At 28.7% G+C, this 18,542-nt stretch overlaps 1 protein-coding gene across 1 annotated transcript; it reads left to right on the plus strand.

The window, feature by feature from the left end:
- Nucleotides 1-3,780: 3,780 nt before the first annotated feature.
- On the plus strand, nt 3,781-7,112 carry LOC132315003 (cytochrome P450 714C2-like). The gene is made up of 4 exons (XM_059813760.1): nt 3,781-4,119; nt 4,440-4,669; nt 4,787-5,395; nt 6,482-7,112. Exons 1-4 carry the CDS (start codon nt 3,831-3,833, stop codon nt 6,905-6,907), a joined length of 1,554 nt encoding a protein of 517 aa, XP_059669743.1. The 5' UTR covers nt 3,781-3,830; the 3' UTR covers nt 6,908-7,112.
- The last annotated feature ends 11,430 nt before the right edge of the window (nt 7,113-18,542 follow it).

Below are 18,542 nucleotides of genomic sequence, written 5' to 3' on the forward strand. Positions count from 1 at the left end.
ACAACAATATGTTCCAAATCCACGTTCGCAGTGTGGATGGGGGCTGCTTAATTCGGTGAATTCCCATCAACAAAAATCACACTCACGTACAGGAAAAGTGAAGTCAACCCATATCCTATATTTCAATCAACTTAATTTTATTCTCTCTTTCCCCAAAAATTGACTTATTTACACTTTTAAAACCTTAGAGTTTCACATGAATCACACAACGGCAGCCCCAGCAAAATGACGCAGCCCCTGCACCATCAAGCCACCCTCTCTATCAATATTATACTTCTATTTCATCAAATTGTCTCTACAAGGTAGCTCTTTTTTTTTCTAAAGTAAGTAATAAAAGATCGAAAAAATTAATCTGTTTGCCTAATGTTTCATAACTTTTGTTAGAGGGGTCTTGTTCTATGTTGGATTCGGATGGAGAAAAACTTAAACGTATAGGAATGGCAAAACTCTTAAAATCATATGGCAACCACCCAGCATGTTACAAGCGGTATCTTAGTTGTTCAATTCTTATTGTTGCACTTGTCAATTTCATTATTATATCAATTAGTAACTCTTAAATTATAACTATTTCTCAAATCTCAAAATAACTTTTGTTAGAGGGGACTTGTCCTACTTTGAATTCATATGAAAAAAAAACTTGGACATATAGGGACGAATATGTAACACTATTTAATAATTTAAACTTTTAAATCAGATGACAACCACCCCGACATGTTACAAGTGGCATTCGAGTTATTGAATTCTTCTTATCCTACTTATCAACTTCATTGCTGACCCTTAAATTATAACTACTTTTCAAATCTCAAAGGGTCCATTTGATTAGACGGAAATAGATGGTGAAAAGTGAAAGTGAAAGAAAGTGAAGTGAAGTGAAGGAAAAGAAAATTAAGTTTCCATGGTACATTTGGTTAGCATAAAAAATTTTCAAAAAAGTTGTGAGAAAATATTATGTTGTTAGTTTGGATAGAATGAAAGAGAAAAGAAAATGATTGTATTTGTCAAAATTACCGTTGTAATTTTAAATACTAAAAATATAAATAAATTTGAGTAAAATAAATTCATACATCAAATTTTGTTGTTGATAATAATATTCTGAACTTATATGAGAAGTCACCTGAATTTCTTTAGTCAAAAATATTTATATATATATATATATATGATTTGGACATTACAATTTATATACTAAGGGCTTTGATGAAATCGAATAAAATTAGGATTATTTCACTAAATGTTTGTTTATATTAGAATAACAAAAACCAATAGAATTTTACATATAACATCCCTAAAACTTATAATGACTCTAGTATTCAAATTCTAAAACCTAGTTGATATGTATATATACATATGCACTAAAAAAATACCCACCATAATATGTTATATGTATATACGTATTTGAAAAAAAAGGGAAGGGGGGGGGGGGGGGGGGGAATAGATTAAAAAATTGCTAAAAATAAAATCTCCCCAATTTCACGAGTTCATTTACGTTTAGAAAAAAAATGTCTTTCAAAAAGAGAGAAAAAGATAAAGGAAACCTAAATGATAATTATGGGTATAATAAGAATTTAAAATATAACATCACAACTTTCCCGAGAAATAAAATTTTTCGGCGTGTTTTACCTAAAAACTTTCCGTTTCTTCCTAAGCAAATGCACAAAAAATTTAAATATTTTTCGATTCTTTTCCTTTCTTGCTAGTTCTATCTAACCAAACAAACCCAAAATGACTTTTTTTACAGTGGTTTTATCCTACGTTAGATTCGGATAGAGAAAAGATTTGAACGTATAAAAACGAGTATGTAACAGTATTCAATAGCTGAAACTTTTAAATCAAATCACAACGTGTGTTACAAGTCGTATCCGAGTGAAGTTCACGTGTTCAACCTATTCATTTAGCCTCTCATTTGATTATTTTAAACAATTTCTACTATAATCAACTTTGACCTTTTGCATGTGTTTTTCGTATGGTCATGACAAACATGCTAGTGAATGCTCACGGCGCTATAAGCCGTTTTACATGGGGAAAATCCATCATTTCAGGCTATATTTTCAGTATTTCCGTCGAAGGTCGGATTCAAAATTAAGCTGATTTTGGTAGTTATCTTAACTTATTGTTATTTTTGGGTGATTTTTAAAGGGTGTGTCAACATAATTAATTATACTTTGGTTTTCAATTTCAATTCAACTTTGTGATATTAAGTTTTTAGTTGGTAAATTTACGAATGAGAATTATTCAAGTACGAGACAGTTACTTCCACTTCATTAGCGTGTTAATTATTATAATTCTATTAATTAATATTGTGTGGCTTAAACATGAACTTGTCATAACGAGACAGTAACATCTACAAACTCGTGTGACGAAAAAATCTATACATTGAAGGAAAATTGTGAAGTTATAAATTGAGACTTTGTCTATGACATTCGCTCATTGAGTATATAAGTAAAACTTGCTTTTGATTTTTCACGAAAAAAAAAAGTGGGAATAAAATTGACAAGGGAAAAACATTAACTGACTTTGGACTTTTGGTTATGATATTTGAACATTGACCAAGAATATATACCAAGAATTATACTACATAATAATGGTAAAATCATTGAAACTATTACAGAATTATCCGATATAACATTTCTATTTAATAAATACTTATTCATTTTCTTACATATTGGAAATATTTACTTCTTACTTCGTCCCTATCCAATAAATACTCATTAAATATTTTATTTATTCGAAATAAGTACTTTTAATAGGAAAGTTATATTATCAATACATTTACTACGTCTCTCTTCAATAAATAGTAAGATTATTTATTTATTAAAATAATTACTTCCGAGTTTTGCTAAATCACCCGACTACCTCAACAGCATGTGTACGTGTATTATAGAATTTCCCATTATTTCCTATCAAATACTAGTATTGAATTAACATTATATTTACTAAGAACATTAATATATGAGAATTGTGATTCTTTGCGCGCAGTTTGCATTATAACACACATGGTTGCACTGCTTCAAACAATTCACAAATATCGTATAATTATACACATATATAATTTTTTTTTGTAAGTTATCAAATGCATTGTGATGTACTTAGATCGGATTCCACTTCATTTTTAATGGGTAATTTGTTACCCAATATTTTTTAAGAAAAGCTATAACCTAACTATTTAAGTTTGATTCAATACTTCAATATTTCAGCTATTTCAGTCATCAATCATGACTTACACCATACCACGTAATGTAAAATTATGTAACCGTCAAATTTGAAGTATAATTATTAACCGGTCAATGATCTAACAGTTTGGGTTAATGTATTAATAGAATCGTGTGTGTGAATAACAACTAAAAAAAAATTAAGAATTGAAGTACAATTTTTTGTTGTGATGTGTATGTCATTAATTAATTGGTCAGGTCCAGGTGGCAGCCTCCCACTTAGAATGTGTACTCGCTTTGAACCGTCATGAGCCGTAGAAACTTACATTGACAAGGAATAGTAAAAGTTGACGAATCGAAAAGGAAAAGCAATATCGAACAACTCATATACATACAAAAAAACAAAAACAACAATTAACATAAAAAAAAATAATAATAATCAAATTAGAGAGTTCGAAAATGTTCAAACCTAACCAACAAAAAAAGGGTCCATTTTTATTTTTATTTTTTTTCAAAAGATTTGGTCGTTTCTCCAGTCAAAAATTTGACATTCTTATTCCACATATCCCATCTATAAATACCCCCATCCCCAACTGGTTTCTATCACAAGTATCAATCAACATAGAGATATATAGCTCTAAGCATTAAAGAGAGATATATATCTAGAGAGAGAGAGAGAAAGTGATGGAATTTCTTCAGTCGTTGCATGCTATGAGTCTGTCCATTGCTTTCCTTCTATTCTTCATGTTTTGTAGTTTATTATGGTCCTGGTGGATCACCCCAAACAGAGCTTATCAGAAACTTAGGAGGAATGGATTTAGTGGTCCAATTCCAAGTTTCCCTCTAGGAAATATTAGTGATATGAAAAAGAAGGTGTTGAATGCTTCTCATTCTACACTTTTATCCTCAAATATCTCCCATGATATCCATTCAACTGTCTTCCCATACTATTCTCGCTGGCAAAAATCCCATGGTAAGCTTTTTTACATCTATTTGCTTACTTTGATTATACACATAAAATATTCCCATTTACCAGGACAATACATACATATATACTATATATAAGTAAATATAATCCGGTTCGTTATTCTTTTTTACTTGTATTTATAAGGTATATGAAAATTGTTATTTTCTGACTATAAGATTAAACCTGTGCTCAAGTTCTCACATGCAGCAATGAAAGTGTGACATGCATATATCATTTGAAACACCTGTGTTGTATTTGTTTGTGTGTGTGTGTTTGAGTACATAATGTGCTTACTATATAGAAAACATATGTGTTTTGGTTTGCAGGGAAGGTGTTCATCTACTGGCTAGGAACAGAGCCATTCTTATATATTGCAGACCCGGAGTTCCTAAAACAGATGTCTGCAGGTGTAATGGGCAAGAGTTGGGGGAAGCCTTCTGTGTTTAAACACGACAGACATCCCATGTTTGGTAATGGTTTGGTCATGGTTGAAGGTGAGGAATGGGTTCGTCACCGACATGTAATTACTCCTGCATTCTCTCCAGCAAACTTGAAGGTATATATATAAATATATATCTCTCTCTCACACAATTTCATCCTTATGTCAATATATATATATATATATATATATATATATATAATCCTAACTAATCAACAATGTCTTGATCAATAGGCTATGGGAAGCTTAATGATGGAGACCGCCACTAACATGATAGACCGGTGGACAGCCCTTATCAACTCCGGCAAGGCAGAAATTGATGTCGAGAGAGAAATCATGAGCACAGCTGCGGAGATCATTGCCAAGACGAGCTTCGGAATAAGTTATGAAAATGGTAGGAAAGTGTTTGATAAATTGAGAGCCATGCAAGTGTCACTCTTCAATACCAATCGCTCCGTTGGGGTACCATTTAGCAAGTTAATGCACCTTAGAAAAACCCTAGAATCAACAAGACTAGGGAAGGAGATTGATGCCCTGCTTTTAAAAATCATAACAGACCGAAAGAAATCGAAAGATGGGCGCCCTCAGAAGGACCTTCTCGGCCTACTTCTAGCGGGGAACACCGTGGATGGCCGGTTTGGGAAGCCGCTAACAACCGAAGAGCTGGTGAATGAGTGCAAGACATTTTTCTTCGCTGGTTTTGAGACCACGGCGTTGGCTGTCACGTGGACGTTGCTACTTCTGGCGGTGCACCCTGAATGGCAGAATCACCTAAGAGAAGAGATCAAAGAAGTGATCGGAGATAGAGAGGTTGATGCTACAATGCTTGGTGGACTTAAGAAGGTAAGATCATATACATGGTTCAATTAATTTCATAAGGCACCTTATATTTGCTTTGCTTTTGTGTCTCATATTTGTATCTATATAAGCAAATGAGGGTAAACTTTGGCGCAATCGAACAATTTAGTTGTTCTATTACAGCGTTAAAGTTACATATTAAAAAACGTTCAAGTTCTATAGTAAAAAAGGTTCTTTCTATGAATAAAACTAAGCTAATACTTTGTATACCTGACATTCCTAAACTTAATAAGATGAGAGTCTCATGCATTAAACTAACCTTTTAAATCTTTTACTCAATATATATATACTTGTGTGTGTGTATATATATATATATATATTTATTTATTTATTGGCTAGATAAAGTTGACATTCCTATATCTACGTTGTAATCACTGGGCCCAATAAGAATGAAACAAAGATTGTGTTGTTTGCTGATAGAAAACTGACATTATTAATTAAGAATGTGGGTTGCTGGTAGAAAACTGACATTATTAATTAAGAATGTGGGATAAATGTGGCGCTTTTGATATCTATGTCCAGAATAATATTTATGATATTCAAAGGTCATACACGAGTCAAAAAGAGAGAAAAAAAAATAGGAGAAAAAAAAATGGGCGACTCCAAAATCCTATATGGAGTGCTAGTTCAGGACTGAGTCCCGTTTAAGCGTGTGAAAAAATAACACGGACCGCAACGTAAGTGGAAACTGCGGGATCCACCTAACTTTTATATGACTCGTCAGTGGCTTAGAGGGACACGTGGCACAACCCGGATGGTTTAATTGACTGTTCAACTGAGAAAAGTCAAACACGGCCATGTGGACTACTCCGGCCAAAGCACATGTTTTTAGTACACGGCTTAACCGGCCAAGCCCATATAATTTCAACCACAAAACAACTGTATTAAAATTTAATATTTGGTGAGAAATTTTGAATAGATCCAGAAATCCAGTGTAAGGAATATAGCTTTCATGCAGCTACGTAATTTAACATATATATATATATATATATATATATATAGTGTTGTAATATTGTTTATATATTGCTATGAAGATTATGAAACTGAATGACTGAAAATGTTGAATTGCAGATGGGATGGGTGATGAATGAAGTCCTCCGACTATATTCACCAGCACCGAACGTGCAAAGGCAAGCAAGAGAAGACATTCGAGTGGACGGAGTGGTTATTCCTAACGGAACCAATATGTGGATAGATGTGGTAGGCATGCACCATGACAAGTCTCTTTGGGGCGACGACGTGAATGAGTTCAAGCCGGAGAGGTTTAAGGATGACTTGTATGGCGGGTGCAAGCACAAGATGGGGTTTTTGCCTTTCGGATTTGGAGGGAGAATGTGTGTTGGCAGGAATTTGACAATGATGGAGTATAAGTTTGTGTTAACCCTAATTCTCACTAGGTTTTCCTTCTCCCTCTCTCCAAACTACTCTCACTCTCCCTCTATCTTGCTGTCCCTCAGGCCCACTCATGGCCTGCCACTAGTATTTCAGTCTCTTTAGTTCTATATTGGTTTTCTGTTAGTAAATAATTAACAATATATATATATATATATATATATATATATATATATGTATTCCCATAGTCAAGAACTAACTAGCTACCTAGTGCATTTTGGTATTTTTTCTGTTTAGCATTTGTATTTTTTTTTTCTTTCCTTGTTGTACAAGTACAAAATGAAATAAAGATATCAGGAGCATTTCAGTCTTTCATGTTTCAACTGCCCTATAAATCTTGTATCGATCTTTAATCCCAACTTCATCACTTCAATAATATATATATATATATATATATATATATATATATATATATATATTGAATCGAAATTTCATAACAAGGAAGAGAAAGAGAGCACAGCGGGTAATGAAAAGTTTGCACTGTGACTCTAGTCATGGCATAATCTCTCGTCTCGACAGGAGAGGCAGAGCGTTCTAAGTTTAAAAAATTTTAAAGTGCAATGTTAATTAATTTTTCTTAAACTATCGATTTTCTTTGGTTGTGACTTACGAGGTATAAAATTTCTCTCAATTTTAAACTATCACTCTCGGATTTATTTCATAATACAGGCATCCTTGATTTTATTCTCTTATCTCTCACTTTTAAGGCTTAGTTGTATGGTAGGGTTTTTATTTGATTCTATTATGTTTAAAAGAAATAGCTGGAATATAAATAATTTTTACCATAGGTAGAGAGTGGAGAATGTTTTTTATTAAGTGGTTTTAGTTATGCATATCATCTGTTTGATATATTTTCTCTTTGCAAATCTGATTTATGCACATCAACTTTGAAGAATCTATAGCTGTTGATTTTCTATACTGTGTAATTCAAGCATATCACTAAAATATATTCTAACTTGACACTGTATGTTTGAAGGGAATGAAAGCTATTTCTTAAAAAATTATTTACACTTTTCTATATGTTTTATCAAGTAAATTAGTCAAATAAAGAAAATCATACCTTCAATCAACTAGGATGTTTTTCAATATAAGAGAACAATTTATTGCTTCATAAAGCACCGTTTGACTCTTCACATCTATGATCCCACTAACCCACAAAAGGCATACCGGCCGTGAGTACGAGTGTTGAAAAAATTTAAGTATGTGGAAAAAATAGTCTGCTAAAGGGCAATAAAGTCATTTCAGTATTATGATTTTTTTTTTTAATCAGCAATTATGAATTATTTAGATACCGATATGGGTACGACATCATAGATCAGGGAACATAATGAATACGTCAAAAAAAATATAATATAATATATATAAATAATATATTATTTGTAATTTTATTCATATAATCATTAATAAACTTCTATTATTTTTAAAGCCAAATGTTGTTATTTATGTTCTCTTAAATTTTATATTATTTTTTTAATTAACTTATAATATATTTTAAATTATATTAAATTATATTTTTTATTTTTAAATAATTACAAAATTATCGGTAGTTCAAAATGTATCATTACCATGTTTAATTAAAAACTAAAATATTTATTATTCAGAATACTTTTAAAAGTAACCCAAACTTGTCAGGCCGTATTTCTGGAATTTTCAAATATCCAATACACGCCTTAAGAGTGCTTCCTGCACTTACAGTTATTTGATTCCTGGTGTTGGGTTTGGAACTTTTTGTTTACGGCTTGCATGATCTCGCTTGCTTGGGCTGGTTATTTCAACTTTTGTCTATATAGGCATTTGGGCCCGTCCTTTCCGACTGGTCTCGACATGGATGGATAGGCGGCGAAGCGCCTGCTTTTCTTTTGGTTCGCAACTCCCGTCGCCTTTTTTGTGGGCAAATTCTCAAACATTCTCTGGCTTCACATCAAGAACGCTAAATTATTTTCTTGTATATATATATATATATATAATATGTTATGTGAATTGACCAGACTATAACGTTAAATAGAACGAAATTTTCGATCCTAAATAATTGAAAAAATCATTTGGTAGTTGTTGTACCATATTATAAACAATATTACTTTTTATTATTATTATTTTTTCGGAAGCAAGAAAACATATTTATTGATTATAATCAAAAATTACATCCAAACAAGCTTTATGCAAAACAAATTCTGAGAAATTATCATCCCATAAACATGTATTTTTCTCCTGTAAGGCATAAGCAGCAACTGTATAGGCAACCTCATTCCCTACTCTAGGCGTATACACCAAATCAAAATCAGGGTGATGATGAAGCCATTCACGAATACCTTCTACTAGAGAGCTAAGTAAAAGAGATGAAGACCCATATATCCAACATCGCAGGCTTGATGATGACCTCTGCATCAATCTCAAATACAATACGACTGTAACCCCAACGAATAACATGGTCCATAACCTTTCGAAGCACCAAACCTTTAGCCACTAACGGATTTCAAACTCTTTGAAAGAAAAAAGACGCCAATAGCAACACATTTCTCCTATGATCACGCAGAACCATTCCACCTCCAGCCTCACATAATACTTTGCAAAATGAGACATCAGTATTAACTTTAATCACATCCACTGGAGGAGCTTGCCACCTAATAGGATTCTCATAACTGTTTTGCCCTGAACAGTGTGATCTCATAGTAGCAAAAGGAGCAACATTACAATTTAAAAATTCAAAATAGTGAGCTTCTCCAATTCTAACTATCTCCATTGCATCTCACCATTTTTGCTCAAACACCCAAGCATTACGTGCCTTTCAAATCTACCAACAAAGAAAAGCAACCATACTCTTCATCGAGTGCTCCCACTTAAGCCCGACCAGTTCTCCATTTTTTATCTCTACCATCTATCCCATTGTCCATGGCCAACTTCTTCCCCATTGTCCATGGCCAACTTCTTCCCCATCTAATCTAAGCCTAAAAAGCTTCCAAACCAACTTGGCTCTTGGACACCTATAGAGAAGATGACTAACTGATTTAGGTTCCAACCCACATACTTTACATATAATATCATCCATCATCTTCCTCATACCCAAACTTTCTAGTACAACCACATCCTCATTTAAACAATGCCAAAAGAAATGTTTAATTTTTGGCATAATCTTCAACTTCCATAGATGTTTCCACTGTTGTTAACGTTCTGCTATCCCACTTGCTCCACATTCACCTCTGTTGGCATGCCACATCCCACCTCTTTTTAACTTAAGTACAACTGATATGCAGATTTTACACTAAAAGAGCCATTTGCTGAAAAAAAAAAACCACTATTGTTTATATAATTACTTTTTAATTATATAACATAATATATTCCACTTTATTAATTTAGTTTTTGTTAACAAGGGTAATTTGAAAAAATTATTTTGAAACATGTTAATTTTTTAAATTAGTCTAATCAAACACGAGAATAACAATAATCAGAATGATCATGTTATTAATCTTACAACATTCTGTGTACTACCGAACAAAAAAACATGAGAATAAGCATTTCCTTCATGATTCTTATTTTGCTCATGCACCATTCTTATTATGTTTCTACTTACATTCCATTCCCACTCAATATATTCATGATGATCGCCAAGTAATGTTACTTTCTATTTAGAGGGATGTTTTGTACTTGTATTACTGGTACCAAGTACCCAATAATATATATCTATACTATTATTAAATGTGCAAAGTGTTTTAGTATTTCAGTATTTATTTATTAATTGATATAAATTCTATAAAACTCAAAATTACCTAATAAAATTCAAATTAACAAAATATTAAAAGAGTTTAATTCAAATTACAAAGTCCCACATTGGTTTGAAGTAAAAAAGATTACATGAAAGCCTCTTATAAAAACTATAGAGCTAAAAAAATTATGATCACACCTTCTTGGCTTTTTGGCTAACATTTCTTGGTGTTTTGGCTAAGACCTTTCTTGGTGTTTTGGCTAAGATCAAGTGTAGTACTACTACCTTCTTGGCCTTTTAGCTAACCTTTCTTGGTCTTTTGGCTAAGACTTTTCTTGGTGTTTTGGCTAAGATCAATTGTAGTATTACTTTCTAGGCCTTTGTTTGGGTCGGCCTTTTGGCTAACCTTTCTTGGCCTTTTGGCTAAGATCAAGTGTAATACTACTTTCTCGATCTTTGTGTAAAGAGTTTCTCGATCTTTGTGTAAAGAGTTTCAGTATTTATTTATTAATTGATATAAATTCTATAAAACTTAAAATTACCTAACAAAAATTAATTCAAATTAACAAAATATAGAGAAATTAAGCACTCAAAAAGTTACGTACGAACCTGATGATGATAATGAGCACCACATTAATTACATACTAATTAAACAAGGTTAATTATATATATATATATATATATATATATATATATATATATATATGTTGACCGAGGTATATTATAAGAGTTTGTAATAATTGAGAATAAATATATTTCGATTCACTGGATTGGATGCGACATTTTTTACAGAAAAAGAAAAACTATATATATTAACTGAGTGTAAGATATAAAAGCATGGTAGAATGCTTTTTCAAAGAAAATTTTAAAACGTTGTCGTTGTTGTTCAATTGTTTTTACTTGTGAAGACATCATGGAATGCTTCCAAGTTGCGGTATGTGAGTCACATGTAACCACGAGCAGAGAAAAAAACAGGTAGAGGTCAAGATACATGTCTCCAATGAAAAATTTAATAACTTATGTTTTTGTCAAACCCTAAGAATAGCCAAACTGAGTCACCTTGCAGGCTTCTCCAATATATAAACTTTGAAATAACACATGGATTCATATGAAAACAACAAATAGAATTATTGTTTTTTTGTTGGGCTTGAGATTTGACTTACTCATAATTTACTTATTTTTAATAATTAATTTCAATCTCAAACTATTGAGTAACCCTAAATTGGGTAGTCAACTTATCTGATGGTAAAGGACTTTTGAATTCTCATGATTTAAACGACTTGGGAAGATGAGTTTTGAACTGAGGGAATGGGCTTTGTTTGGGTTGTTTTTAAGTGTTTTTGGGTTGGTTGGAACTTGGAAGCCTACGTATAAGGATGAGACAAGAATTGAAGGTGAAAGAAACTAATTCTCATGACTTAAAAGAACCGGAAGAAGAGTTCTAAAGCAGAGGATGGCTTTGTTTGGTTTATTTGCATGTTTTTGCTATACTAAAATTCAAAACATATAATAATTAAAATTCAAATTATATTCAAAATTAAAATTAAAATTATACTATACTACTACTACTAAACCTAACACGATTGCAGCACACAAAATATAATAAATTATAATAACAGTCCCAGCAGGAAGGAATTCAAAACCTAACACAATTGCAGCAGGAAGGGATTCATAGCGAGGGAGAAAAAGAGTCCATTTTGAATATTAATTAAATCTATATTCTCTCTATATATATAAGTCTTTTTTTGCCTTCATCTAATCACATCAATTTTCAAGATAGGTGCATTGTTTTATTATTTGCTCATGCATTGTTTTATTATTAATCTTATGTTTTGATCATGCATTGTTATATTATATATATTGCTATATTTAATGTATACAAAAATAATAAAAAAAAACCTAATCAATTGTCTTTCTCTTCTTCTTCTTATTAATCTTATGTTTTGATCATGCATTGTTTTATTATATATATTGCTACATTTAATGTATACAAATATAAAAAAACCTAATCAAGTCTTTTTCTTCTTCTTATTAGTCCAAGTTTTGTCAAGATCGAAGCTTTTTTTTGCAAGGTACGTGTCACCCCCACTCCATATTAGTAGAGTAATTCATTAATTTTTTATTATATCTATATATTTATGGATTGTAATTATAATTTTTTTTTTATTAAATTTGAATATTGTTATTGTTCTTTTCCTAATATATATAAATATACATGATATATATGTTAAATTTACCATAGTTTTGATAAAAATTCAGGAGAATTTGTCTTTTTCAATAAAATAACGCAAAGGAACGGTATATTATAAGAGTTTGTAATAATTGAGAACAAATATATTTTGATTGTTTGTAAATAGTTACATAAAAACAAAACTCTATAACGTTTGATTTAGGTTTTTTCTTTTCTTTCTCTCTACATAGCTATAGACAACATATCTATTTTGATTGTTTTCACTGAAATTTTTTGATAATCATCTTCAAATAATTGAATTTTAGAAAAAAAAAAATTGTTAGAGAGTGGAGACTAATTATTTCATTAGGAAAAAATTAGATATGAACATCGTTCACCTGATTGGATGCGATTTTTTTTACAGAAAAAGAAAAAATATATATATTAAATTCAGATATGCCTTAAAATAGGAAAGAATAATTTCTATATCAAATAAAAAATAAGGAGAAAATAAAAAGATATGGAAATAAAGAAATAAAAAGAAAAAATTAAAAAGAGAGAGACGGGATTAGCAAATCAACGATCACGTCTTCCAAAATAAAAATCAGAAAATTCAATTTAGGATGTTTATCATTTTTCTAGAAAGTTTAGTTTTTTTTTTTTTTAATTTAATCAAAATTTTATTTATTTAAACGTAATTGTCAACAATTTATTGAGGCGGTTTGTCATTTCAAACGTCAAACACAAGCCGAACATACATAGATAGATATTTTGTCACATACCGCCTAAAAAGGAAGGGAAAAAAAAGTAAAGGTTGAATTAATTACAAATAAATGGCTCAACTACCAGCTATATATATCATGGGTCAATCAATAATATATCTAAGAACATCAATTTTCATTCTCTTTCTATATATATATATAAGTCCCTTTTGTGAATTTTAATTATTAGGTTTTGAAATTTATGCTCTTTCTATATATATATATATAAGTCTTTTTTTCCCTTCATCTAATTACATTAATTTTCTATTTTTTCTTATACTCTTTTTATATATATAAGTCTTTTTTTCCCCTCATCTAATCACATCAATTTTCTAAATTTTAATTATTAGCTTTTGAATTTTATTAAGTAATGGACTGTTTTTTTTAATTATTACGTTTTGAAATCTATACTCTTTCTATGTATATAAGTCACTTTGGTGAATTTTAATTATTAGGTTTTGAAATCTATACTCTTTCTCTGTATATATAAGTCTTTTTTTGCCTTGATCTAATCACATCAATTTTTTGTAACTCATTAGCTATGTCTTCCTCATGCATTGTTTTAGTATTTGCTCATGCATTGTTTTATTTGTATATATTGCTACATTTAATGTATATAAAAATAAAAAAAACTTAATCAATTGTCTTTCTCTTCTTCTTCTTATTATTAATCTTATATTTTGATCATGCATTATTTTTGTAAATACCCACTCCACCACATGGTATGATATTGTCATATTTGAGCCTGAGCCCGCACGGTTTTGCTCTTGAGCTTCACCCCAAAAGGCCTCATACCAATTAGAGGTGACACACTAACATATAAGCACTTCACCTTTCCTCTACCCAGGCGATGTGAAACTGTGCATCCGTAGTTCGCCAGTGTGGTAGTCTGACAGTGTTTCTCGCACCCGCTCACAAGGTCATCACAATCCAGCCCCCTTGGAGGCCCGACGTTCCCGTCGGCACACTTCTGACATTTTTTTTTATATCAAAAAAGCACACATGTCATAATCTTATTAATCCAAGAAGCCTCTGCCAAAGAGTTTCAGTATTTATTAAAAAGTGTTTTTATCTATACTATTATTAGATGTGCAAAGAGTTTCAGTATTTATTTATTTATATAAAAATATATATAAATACTAAAATCTACATAATAAAGAGTTTCTATAAAAGTTTAATACAAATTACCTATTTATCTATTTATTGTGAGTTTTTTAATAAAAGAAAATCTAATTAGACAGGTATTACTAATATAAAAAATTATTTATTAATTGATATAAAAAGTGGTTCAAAAGAGTTTTTATAAAAAACTCTAACACAAATTACCAATTTATCTATATATTATGAATTTTTTAATAAAAGTAAATCTAACTAGATAAGAATTATTAAAATAAAAATATTTATTAATTGATATAAAAAGAATTTTTAAAAGAGTTTGTATTAAACTGTAACACAAATTACCTATTTATTTATTTATTATAAGTTTTTTAATAAGAGAAATTCTAATTGGACAAGAATTATTAATATAAAAAATAAAACAATTTTTTCTAAAACTCTATCACAAACTACTTTTTATTATGAGTTTTTTTTTTTTTAATAAAAACTAATCTAATTTGACAAGAATTATTAAAATTTAAAAATATTTATTAATTGATATAAAAATAGTTTTTAAAAGAGTTTCTATTAAACTCTAATACAAATTACCTATTTATTTATTTATTATAAGTTTTTTATTAAAAAAAATATATAATTAGACTAAAAAAACTCTACCACAAATTACTTATTTTATTTTCAATAAAATTATAATACATTAGACAAATATTTATTTTAAGATTTTATATAAAAACTCTAATACAAATTACCTATTTATCTATTTATTTTGAGTTTTTTAATAAAAGAAAATCTAATTAGACAAGTATTATTAATATAAAAAAATTATTTATTAAATACAAAAAGAGGTTTTAAAAGAGTTTCTATAAAACTCTAACACAAATTACTTATTTATTTATTTATTGAAATCTAATTAAATAAGAATTATTAATATAAAAAAATATTTATTAATTGATATAAAAAGAGTTTTTAAAAGTGTTTCTATAAAATTCTAACACATATTACCTATTTATCTATTTATTATGAGTTTTTTTAAAAAAAAAGAAAATATAATTAAACAATAATATATTTAATAAAAATAAAATAATTTTTATAAAATCTACCACAAATTGGCTGTTTTATTTTTTATAAAACTCTATCACATTATCTTTCTCTTCTTCTTATTAGTTCAAGTTTTGCCAAGATCGAAGTCTTTTTTTGCAAGGTACATGTCACCCCCACTCCATATTGGTAGAGTAATTCATTAATTTTTTTATTTTATATATATATATATATATATATATATATATGGATTGTAATTATAATTTTTTTTTTATTAAATTTGAATATTGTTACTGTTCTCTCAATATAATAAATTTAATTATATTTTTATTTTTTATTTTTTTCATTGTCTCTTTAATTACAATTGAATATTGATTAACTTTTCTTGGTCTTTTGGCTAAGATCAAATGTAGTACTACTTTCTTGACCTTTGTGCAAAGAGTTTCAATATTTATTTATTAATTGATAATTGATATAAATTCTATAAAACTCAAAATTACCTAATAAAATTCAAATTAATTCAAATCAACAAAATATAAAGTAAGAAATACTGAAATTCAATAAAAGTAAATCTAAATAGAGGATGAAATATATAATTTATTTCAATAAATACATAACAATAATTCTACATCAAAATATATCAATAATTGAATTTCAATATTTCAATATATTAACTTAATTAAAGCAGAAAATGTATAACAATTAAAATAGTGACTTAATCAAATTAATTTGGAATTATGATTTTAATTATTGATTGCACTTAATTTGTATGATCATTACCAACAAATAATTTGTTTCATTATATTTATATTTTGACTTTATCTTACTTTGAGAAAGAGTTTCAACCACATAAGAGTTTCTGTCATGCACTATTTTTAGAAATTATTGATTGCACTTAATTTGTATCAAAAAATTAGTTCGCATAATCAAATTCATATTTAAAGTTTATCATTTTTTTATTATGTATTCTTGGCTGTTTTGGATCTTTTTATTGAAAAATTTTAGTTGTTTTAAAACTCTTAACAATTTTTAGAATTCTTTTACTATTAAAGTTCTTGACGATTTTTTAAAATTCTCCAACTTATTTATTTATGAACGTTTTGTAAATTATAGAATTTTAATTTCCATATATATTTTAAAATGTTTATAATTTTCATTTATTCATTAATGGAAAACCTTATTTTGTTTCTTTTGAGGTGACAAGTATTACTCTCTAAATATTATTTATATGAATAATTTTATTTTCAAAGAGTTATAGTTTAGGAATTCATTGAGATGACAATTGATACACTCTAAATATTGTTGATAAAAATTCATTTAATATCCAAAATCTAATTAAAGAAGAAAAGATATATATATATATATATATATATATATATATATATATATATATATATATATATATAAACTTATTTAAAATGTCGTTAATGACCGCGAACCATGGTACGACGCCTGTGAGAAATGCAACAAGAAAATAAAAGTTGAAAAAGATAGAGTATACTGTCCTCGATGCAACACAACAGACCCAAAATACATTCAAAATTATTATTATATCCTAAAACCTTGTTACTGTATTTATTTTAATGGTTTAATAATATTACAAATACATAATTCTTTGTCTTTACTCATATGTAGATTCATGATGATAATTAAAGTGCGAAGTATGGAACATATTGCAACACTTGCAACCCTAATAGTGCTCAATGATTGCCAAACATTAATAAATTGTTCACTAAATGATTTACTACAATTACAAATTGAGGTAATTTCCCACCCTTATTCATAAAATTTTAATTAAATTAAAAAAAAAATACTTACTTGAATTTCTCAATAGCTATAAATTATATTTCTTCTTTCTGCAGGACATGGATGAATTCAGCAACAAAGTGACAAGCTACAAAGGGAAATCTTTTCTTTTTCTGGTGAAAATAGACAATACTCAATAGCAAGTCGTGAAAACTTATTTTGCGGTAAAAGAATAAAAGAATTGACACTTGACAATGATTCATTTCATGAAGAAATGAGATATGCAAAAAATATAAAGATTGAGAAATAAATAATTTAGGAATACCTTTATTTTCAAACAGTTATAGTTTTGGATTTTCTAATGTATTTTGTTTCTTTCGAGGTGACAATTATTACAATCTGAACATTGGTGGTACCTTTTTGAATTTTATAATATATAGAATTTTTATATAGTATTTATTTATGAATATTTTGTAAATTATAGAATTTTAATTTTCATATATTTTTTTTAAATATTTATAGTTTTCATTAATTCATTAATGGAAAACCTTATTTTGTTACTTTTGAAGTGATAATTATTACTCTCTAAATATTGTTCATATGAATACTTTTATTTTCAAAGAATTATAGTTTAGGAATTCATTAAGGTGACAATTATTACTCTCTAAACATTGTTCATATGAATACTTTTATTTTCAAAGAGTTATAGTTTAGGAATTGATTGATATGACAATTAATACACTCTAAACATTATTGATAAAACATTCAATACGTGTATCGCACGTGCGTTTTACTAGTGTGTGTATATATATATAATTAATGTTATCAAAAGAGAATCATGGAATTGAGATACTTTTTTCATATATTACAAAAGATGAAATGAATCATTAATTAAAAATAAAATTTTCAATCATTTATGTACTTAATTGAATATGAAAAACTCAATATTCTTGTCACGAAAGGATTATGGATCTCCGTGACATTACCCTCTCTCTCTCTCTCTCTCTCTATATATATATATATATATATATATATATATATATATCTAATAATCTTGATTTAGGTGGCCAAAACAAACTTACTGAAGAATATTGTGGGTTCAAGCTAACAGTAATTATCCTATAGTTTCCTTTCATTGTTACTTATTAGACTCCATTGGTGAGAAAAATCATAGTAATTTATTTTGGAAAATGATTCTTACATCGAATATTT

The sequence above is a fragment of the Cornus florida genome, unplaced genomic scaffold (assembly GCF_030987335.1).
Source record: "Cornus florida cultivar Cherokee Brave unplaced genomic scaffold, ASM3098733v1 CherokeeBrave_3.0.0_Hap2_Chr06, whole genome shotgun sequence".
In the NCBI taxonomy this organism is placed as follows: domain Eukaryota; kingdom Viridiplantae; phylum Streptophyta; class Magnoliopsida; order Cornales; family Cornaceae; genus Cornus; species Cornus florida.